The sequence below is a fragment of the Sapajus apella genome, unplaced genomic scaffold (assembly GCF_009761245.1).
Source record: "Sapajus apella isolate SASKATOON/1434 unplaced genomic scaffold, GSC_monkey_1.0 scaffold1236, whole genome shotgun sequence".
Classification (NCBI taxonomy): domain Eukaryota; kingdom Metazoa; phylum Chordata; class Mammalia; order Primates; family Cebidae; genus Sapajus; species Sapajus apella.
Window position 1 is genome coordinate 9027 of NW_022438162.1, and position 8944 is coordinate 17970.

Consider the following 8944-nt stretch of genomic DNA (forward strand, 5'->3'; position numbering starts at 1 on the left):
TGTCCCCGGCACAGGTGGCTTCATTTTTCTCTCCACTCAGGGAACTTGCTCAACTTTTGTAAAAGTCCCCACTTAGTGGTAGAAGCTTGCTGATGGCATATTTGAAAACTTTGATTCAAATAACCTTTTAATACTTGAATATTTTAAGTTTTATACATAGTTCCTAATTTTTTTCCTAACAGATTCAAACACCTAATAAGATCCTGGAGTGACAGCATTTTGTCTTCCTCTAAGTGCCTGGCTCTGCTCTTCTCAGGAGTGGGTTCTGAAGTCTCTGGACTACAGGATATTCAGAGGGTCAGGAAGGAGCCAGGCCTAGGGACGAGGGGCGGGGGGACGGCCTCCCTCCCCGAGCAGGCAGAGGCACAGGACCACCCGCCGCCCCCTCTGCCAGCACCTGTGTGGGAGCCCCGGCATCCTTTGTAACCCTGCATGACCACGAGGCTGAAAGAAAACAGAAGCGTGGAGGCCGCCACTTATTTTCAACAAATTAACTCATAAACAATTGCCTCACTTTTTCAGAAAAAGGGGGTTGGGGCAAGGAGGGGGAGAAGGGAGACAAACCCAGAGCTGAGTTTCCAGAAAACCCTGCAGGAGAAGAGGATGCAGCTGCCCAGAGGAGGGAAGCAGGATCACACTCAGGAAAGTGTGTGGGGTCCTGGATGACACCAGCACCCCGTGCAGCTCTGTCCAGCGACCTCTCCCAAGGTGGGGAGGGCGAGGGTTCCCTGGGTGTCATGGGCAGATCCTGCTGAGCACGCAGCATGTTGGGGAGTCTGACACTGGAGCCATGCGCCTCACACTCCTCTCTGCTTGTGGACCTGGTGAGGCAGGGGGCAGAAAACAAAGCCACGTGAAAGTTTTCTGTCTGTGTCTGTGTGTAGTGTTGATTTAGTGGTGCTTCTTTCTTGCTGGGAGAGCACAGCCACTGTTTGCAAGAAGTGTCGCCCTCGTGGGTGGGAGGACAGAACAGGAGCTTCTGCCCTCTGTACCTTTCTGGGCCCACTGGGCTCCCCTGTCCTGACTTCCATCTCTGTCTGTCTCCACAACCCTCCAGCCCTGCGAGGGAACACATGTTGCTTAGAAAAGCCAAATCCAGCCCTTCTCTCGGTCTCCTCTGGTCTTATGATGTGCATCTGCCACCTTGAAACTGGAAAGCAATCTGTCGATGTCTGTGTGGATTTCCATTCCCTGCCCCACTTCAGTCCCATGCAATTTATATTTATGTACGATGTGTGCTGTCTAACGATGGGATGAGCACACTTTCCATGTTCTAAAGGGCTCCTTTCCTGCTAGGCCCCAGGGGTGATGGCTGCTTTGATCTGAGGCTGCGTCTCTTACCTGCCTCCTGTCTCAAAAGCCTGTGCAGTGGCAAAGCTGGTGCAGGGCTGGGAAACGAAGGGTTCTCTGGGACGGGGAATCGGCTCTTCGCCTGTGATGCAGGCAAAGGCCTGGATGCCAGTGTGACCTCCCACAAGGCATGGCTGCTAGACTTTCTGACCACAAGTGATGCTCTTTTGCATCGGTCTCTGGGTTTGAAGCAGCCTGACTTTCTCTCTCGGTAAGTGGATGGTGTCTTAGCAACTACAATGGAGCTCATCCACCTAAACACCACTGTGAGAGAAAGAACTGCCGACACTTTCATTAAAGTTCTCTGAGATGACTTGCGAGCATGTTGATTTTATCATCAGAGCCACCAGGTAGAAGCCCTGAGCCGGTGGGGATGAAAGCAGCCGGTGCAGGGATGGGCTGGGTGCCCAGGAGACCTCAGGGCTCAATCAGGCAAAGATGGCCACGCACAGGCCACAGAGAAGGCAGGCCTGGCAAGGGGGGAGGGTGTGGGTGAGCACAGGCAGGAGCCAGCTGGACAGCGTTAGGACATTGGAGCAGCAGCAGTAACTCCACTGAGTCGGGCAGTCTGGTTGGGGCGGGGAGCACTGTTGCTTTCCTGGAGAGAGACGATCGCCTCTTAGGAGAGGCTGTTCTGCCCCTGCAGGTGGGTCCCGGACAGATCCTGCCTGGATGACGTGGCTGGTGCTCCACTGCTGTGCTGGGCCCTGGGACAGGGAGGACTCCTGCCACACACAGCCCAGGCCCAGGTTCTTACCTGCAGCCTACGCTCTGGCACAAGCCCCTCAGTCTTGGGAGGTTTCTGCTTGGTCTGGGGTTTGGTGTGGCTGCTGAGTCCAGCCATTCCTCGTGGCTGTGTCCAGCCAAGACCAGGCCACTGTCATGGCCCAGGGAGCAGGACCATTCACTTCTGCCCCAAATCTGAGATCATTCCACCTGGAAAAGACTTCCTCATTTAATCCCTTTGTTTGATAGCTGAGGAGACCAAGGCACACAGAGCACCCCCAGCTGACTTTCGGTCGCAGAGCTGATGCATGAGCAGAGGCTGAGATCCTGGGATCTTGTCCCCCTGTCTCCCCGCAAGCTCACTTCCTTTCTCCTGGATGAGATGGAGCCGGACCTCGACTGGCAGCCCTGCCTGGACATGACTGTGCTCGTGCAGGCACTCGGGCCGAGATGTCTCGGCATCGTGTATTTTATTCTTATCATTATTATTCTGAGACAGAGTCTCGCTCTGTCACCCAGGCTGGAGTGCAGTGGCACAATCTTGGCTCAGTGCAACCTCTGCCTCCCGGGTTAAAGTGATTCTCCTGTCTCAGCCTTTGAAGTAACTGGGACTACAGGCTCACACCACCATGCCTGGCTAATTTTTGTATTCTTAGTAGAGGCGGGCTTTCCCCATGTTGGCCAGGGTGGTGTTGGACTCCTGACCTCAGGTGATCTGCCTGCCTTGGCATCTCAAAGTGGTGGGATTACAGGTGTGAACTACCTCATGATTTAAATGTAGTGAGAGGCCAGGCACCGTGGCTCACCCCGATAATCCCAATACTTTGATACAATGAGGCAAACAGATCACGTGAGGTCAGAAGTTGGAGGCCAGAGTGGCCAACCTGGTGAAACCCCGTCTCTACAAAAAATAGAAACAATTATCCCTGCCTGGTGGGGCACACCTGTAGTCCTAGTTACTCTGGAAACTAAGGCATGAGAATCGCTTGGACCCCAGAGGCAGAGACTGCAGTGAGCTGAGATGGAGCCGCTGCACTTCAGCCTGGGCAACAAAGTGAGACCCTGTCTCTAAATAAATAAGTAAATAAATGTGGCGGAGCATGGTGGCTCATGCCTGTAATCCCAGCACTTTGGGAGCCCGAGGCAGGCAGATAATGAAGTCAGGAGTTTGAGACCACCCTGACCAAAATGGTGAAATTCAGTCTTTACTAAAAGTAGAAAAATTAGCAGGACAAGGTGGCACTTGCCTTTATACCCAGGTACTGTTGACACTGAGGCAGGAGAATCGCTTGAACCCGGGAGGTAGAAGTGCAGGGAGCCAAGTTCAGGCCACTGCACTCTAGCCAGAATGACTGCTCAAGACTGCAGCTCAAATAAATAATAAATAAATAAATGTAAGCCTGTAATTCTGTCACTTTGGGAGGCTCCTGTAGGTAGTTCGCCTGAGGTCAGGAGTTCGAGATCAGCCTGGCCAATATGGGGAACCCCATCTCTACCAAAAATATAAATACCAGCTGGGTGTTGTGGCATGCGCCTGTAGTCTCAGCTGCTCCGGAAGCTAAGACGGGAGAATTACTTGAACCCAGGAGGCGGAGGTTGCAGTAAGCCAAGATCACGCCACTGCACTTCAGCCTGGGTGACAGAGCCAGGCTCTGTCTCAAAATAAATAAATAAATAAAATTAAAAAATTTTTTTAAATGTAGGAAGATTGCAGAGTCGTGCAGCGGAAGCGTGCTAGTCCTATGCAGGTAGTGAAGGCAGACTTCATACACAAATCTCACCAGAACTTTTAGACCCACCCCTGAAAGAAAGCCCTGATTGCCTTCCAAAAAAGCAGTACATAAACAAATGCATGGGCTATCCCAAACAGCACTGGAAAGATCAACAGAAAACAGGGAGTGACATGCTCAGCCCTTGAGGTCAAAATGCCCCTTCTCAGAGCAGCTGCCAGAAGACAGAATAGGATCGGGTTGGAGGTCACCTGTTAGTGAAGGGGAGAATGGTCAGATCTGGGGCAGGGGTGTAGGAGCCTGGCCATCCTCACTGGAACGGAAAAGAGCTGCTCTGTGATGCTCAGCTGACAGGCAGAGCCTTGCAAATCCAAGTTCTCATGGTACAGAGAGGCCAGCCAGGGCAAGGACAAAGACAGGCACCCACAGAATTGGTTTCCTGGAGGACAGGGCCCAGTTACATCTCTCAAATGAGACCAGATTAGTAGGAAGATCAGCTGCTTTGGGCAACCGAGGTCGCTTCTGGGTGAGCTCCCAAACTAGATGGTGCCGAGGGCCCTGGACCAGGCAGCTGGACTGGACATCTCACGGTCCTGTATTCCAGGAAACGGCATCTCAGCACTTGTCTGGCCAGTTCGCCAAAATAGCCATCTACATGCCATCTTTCCATTTCCCAAGTTCACAGACTGGGCAGGGCCTGACCAGAAACTCTCCCTTGCGGTTTTCAGTCACTCCCAAAATCGGAGCCCGGCAGTGAGGAGCTGATGTTAACATGTGACTCTGAGCCAGGCGCTGCCTCATGCTGTAAACTCAGTGCTTTTGGGAGGCTGCACTGGGGGAATCACTTGACATCAGCAGTTCAAGACCAACACGAGGAACACAGATCTCTACAAAAAAATTAAAATAAAAATTACCCAGTTCTGGCGACATGCACCCGGAGTCCCAGCTACTCGGGAGGCTGAAGTGGCTGGAGCTCAGGAGTTCAAAGCTGCGCCTCTGATGTTGCCACTGCACTCTGACATGAAAGACAGAGTGAGGCCATGTCCTGAAAAGGGAACAAACACGCTAGGCATAAAAGAAACATACCTGAAAACGGCCGGGCACGTGGCTCACGCCTGTAATCCCAAAACTTTGGGAGGCTGAGGTGAGTGGATCACCTGATGTCAGGAATTCATGAGCAGCCTGGCCAACATGGTGAAATTCCATCACTACTAAAAGTACAAAAATTAGCCGAGCATGGTGGCAGATACCTGTAATCCCAGCTACTCAAGGCTCCGAGGCAGGAGAATTGTTTGAACCTGCTAGACGGAAGTTGCAGTGAGCTGAGATCCCGCCACTGCACTGCAGCCTGGGTAAAAAGAGCAAGACTTCATCTAAAAAAGAAAAAACAGCCGGGCGCGGTGGCTCAAGCCTGTAATCCCAGCACTTTGGGAGGCCGAGGCGGGTGGATCACGAGGTCAAGAGATCGAGACCATCCTGGTCAACATGGTGAAACCCCGTCTCTACTAAAAATACAAAAAATTCGCTGGGCATGGTGGGGTGTGCCTGTAATCCCAGCTACTCAGGAGGCTGAGGCAGGAGAATTGCCTGAACCCAGGAGGCGGAGGTTGCGGTGAGCCGAGATCACGCCATTGCACTCCAGCCTGGGTAACATGAGTGAAACTCCGTCTCAAAAAAATAAAAAATAAAAAATAAAAATAAAATAAAAATAAAAAAGAAGAAACAACCAACATACCTGAAAATAATGAAAGCTGTTTATGACAAAGCCATAGCTACCCTATTACATGATGAGGAAACGTTGAAAGCATTTCCTCTGTAAACAGGAACAACACAAGGAGGCCCATTCTCACCACTGCTATTCAACATCACACAATCAGGCAAGAGGAAAAAATGAAAGGCATCCACATCAGAAAAGAGGACATCAAATTATCCTTATCTGATGAAGATATGATCTTGGATTTAGAAACATGTAAAGCTTCCACCAGAAAACCCCTAGAGTTGATCAATAAATAAATACAGTTATTGCAGGATACAGAATCAACGTACCAAAATCAGCAGCATTTCTATACACCAATAATGGTCTAGTTGGGAAGGAAATTAAGAAGGCAATCCCATTTACAGTAGCAACAAAATGAAAAAAGATATGCCACAGAATATATTTCACCAAGGAGGTGGAAGATTTCTACAAGAAAAACTACAAAACACTGATAAAAAACTTTAATAAGACAAAGAAATGGATGATCATCCCATGCTCATGGATGGAGGAAACTCGTAGCATTAAAATGACCGTACTGCCCAAAGCAGTCTAGAGATGCAATACGACCCCTGCCAAAATGCCAGTGTCATCACTGACAGAGTTGGAAAATCCTACGATGCATATGGAACCAAAAAAGAGCTCAAAGAGCCAAAACGTTCCTCAGCAAATAGAAAAAACTGGAGGCATCCCATTTCGCTACGAATTAGAAAGACAAAATTTTTGACAAGTGCCTGGTAACTAAACAGCGTGGTGCTAGCAGGAAAATAGACACATAGATGAATGGGACACATGACAGAGCCCAGAAAGACAGCCACATGTTCACAGACAATTGATCTTCGACACAGCTGACAGAAACACACACTGGGGAAAGGACGCCCTCTTCAGTGAATGGTACTGGGAGGGCTCTGCAGCCACATGCAGAAGAATGAAACCGGACCCTTTTCTCTCACCGTATACGAACATCACCTCCAGATAGATCCGAGACTTGAACGTAAGATACAAAATTAGAAAAACATTAGAAGAAAACCTAGAGAAAACTCTTCTGGACCTTGCTCTAGGCAGGGAGTTTATGACAAAGGCCTCAAAAGTCCGACATAAAGAAGGATGAGCTGGAGGATGGCCCAGCCGACCCGTGTACAACAGAAACCTGGACAGCGCACGAGAAAATCTTAAAGGCCTCCTTGCTGTCCTCACGTGGGAAGTGGGGTTGCTAGGGTCAGAAGCTGGCCCAGACTTGCACCTGAAGCCTGCCTTGTTTGCAGTGGCACTGGGGTCCCCGCTTGCAATTCAGGGTGTCTCTTTAAGTGGTCCCCCAGGGATATGATGGAAAGTAAAGACAAAAGTGCCACCCAACAGAATTGCTTCTTGTGCTGGGCCCCGAGTCACCATCGGGGTGCTCTGCCACTTCAGGGGGGCTTCATGTTCAGACCCCCTGAAGCTGCATTGCCTTGTGGTGCTTGGGGCCTTTCTCTTTGCCACTTTGCTGCTGAGGAATCCATTTCTGGAATTGGGAGCTGGGGCTGCCGCCAGGCTCGTTTGTATTGCAGAAACTACCAATCTCGAGGGGGCCGGGGTCCTGCTTCCAAGTGTTTAGCGGAGCCGCATAGCTTTGGCAGATGCACAGCATGAGGGGGCAGCATGTGCCTCACGGGGAGAGGCAGAAGATGGGTCAGGAAGGGTCCCAGCCCGGCCTGCAGCCCGGGCAGCCTTTCTTCTGGTGGGGGGACTCAAGGTGGAAGTGGTGGGTAAGGAAACCCCTGCGGCTGAGTGTGCTGTGGTGCCCTGGGCTGGGTGTCTTGGAGCAGAAGATGAGGCCTGGGCTGCAGCGGAAGCAGCTGGATCTGAAGATGGATGAGCCCGCGTCAAGGTGCGGGTTCCCTGCTGCTGTCCATGAAGGACCACAGGTTTGGGCTGGGTGGTGGCTGCAGCGGTAACAGGAAGTTTCAGTACTGAGGTGGGACCACGGACCCTCTGGCTGGCCAGGGTGGTGGTGGGAGAGGCAGAAGATGGGTCAGGAAGGGTCCCAGCCTGGCCTGAAGCCCGGGCAGACTTTCTTCTGGTGGAGGTGCTCGAGGTGGAAACGGTGGGTATGGAAACCCTTGTGGCTGAGTGTGCTGTGGTGCCCTGGGCTGGGTGTCTTGGAGCAGAAGATGAGGCCTGGGCTGCAGCGGAAGCAGCTGGATCTGAAGATGGATGAGCCCGCGTCAAGGTGCGGGTTCCCTGCTGCTGTCCATGAAGGACCACAGGTTTGGGCTGGGTGGTGGCAGCAGCGGTAACGGGAAGTTTCAGTACTGACGTGGGACCACTGACCCTCTGTCTGGCCAGGGTGGTGGTTTCCTTTCCTGTGGCTGTGCTGTGATTACGGGGCATCAAGTGGGCCTGGGGAGATTGGAGGAGGCTTACACTGCAGCCAGCAGGAGGCCCCGGAAGGAGAGGCTGGGAACGGAGACTGGTGTCTAAGCGGGTAACCTTAGAGTCACGTGCCGCCTGGGGTGCCAGGTTAGCAGATGTGCTGGCTGTAGGGGTGGCACTGGCTCCAGATGCAGCAACCTGCAGGCCGGGAGCAGGCAGGTCCTGGGCACCTGGTGCTGCTGTGGCTGATGCCTGGGGATGGGAAGGGCCTCTTTGCACCCCATTCAGTGGGGACCCCTTCGTGGGATTCCATATAGAGGGAGCAAGGGCCCCTGTGGCAGCCGCAGCAGCAGAGGTGCCAGGTCTTGGGCTTCTCATGCTGCGGTCCATGCTTGCAGCTGGGAAGGGAGCAGGAATCAGCGAGGTGGCCTGGGCTGAGTCCCGGGAGTGTGCAGAGGTGGCAGGAAGGGGGTCTGAGGAGGAGAACAGGGGGCCTGCTGACCTGTGCTTCCTCCCAGACACAGGAGGTCTAGAGGGGGACCCTGCAGCAGATGCTAGGAGGGTCAAGGGGTCCAGGCGATCTTGGGACTTGCGTCTCTCCTGCTGTGCATCCGTGCTGGGTGCTTTAGGGACAGCAGGCAGAGAAGACGTCCCTGTTGCCGGTGAGAACAAAGCATGGGAAGGCAGTGAGGCTCTGCAGTCCCAGATGGCCTTGGGCTCACCCCGCAGTGCACTGTTAATGCACAGGAGTGCGGCCTTTTTCTCCAGGTCCAGGTCTTCAGCGGTGACCCGGAACCCCAGCTGTAAGGGAGGTGGCAGCATCACAGGCTCCCCTCGCCTGCGTGGCAGTAGAGGGAACTTTCGTCTACGAGGCCTAGAGGCCTGAGATGTTGGGGAGCCACTACTGGGGGCCGGTTTCTCCTCAGGGGCTGAATCTGCTGCCTTCTCACACTGGGCCTGACCCCGAGAGACAGCCTGAGGGCTGACCTCACTCACTGTCTTTGAAGAAGTGAGGGGCAGCTGGCAGTGG

The 8944-nt window shown here is 52.8% G+C and overlaps 1 protein-coding gene and 1 long non-coding RNA gene across 2 annotated transcripts; both read right to left on the reverse strand.

The window, feature by feature from the left end:
- Positions 1-104: 104 nt before the first annotated feature.
- Positions 105-2612, reverse strand: LOC116546699. The gene is made up of 3 exons (XR_004266809.1): positions 1342-2612; positions 993-1150; positions 105-821 (listed from the first exon to the last, which is right to left on the reverse strand). It is a non-coding gene; the product is annotated as an uncharacterized LOC116546699 (long non-coding RNA).
- A 5035-nt stretch (positions 2613-7647) lies between these two features.
- On the reverse strand, positions 7648-8940 carry LOC116546700 (putative POM121-like protein 1; the record flags this gene model as incomplete). The annotated part of the gene is made up of 2 exons (XM_032272894.1): positions 7648-7719; positions 8344-8940. Coding segments are annotated over 2 exons (669 nt in total), but the record flags the coding sequence as incomplete, so codon positions are not given.
- Positions 8941-8944: the final 4 nt, after the last annotated feature.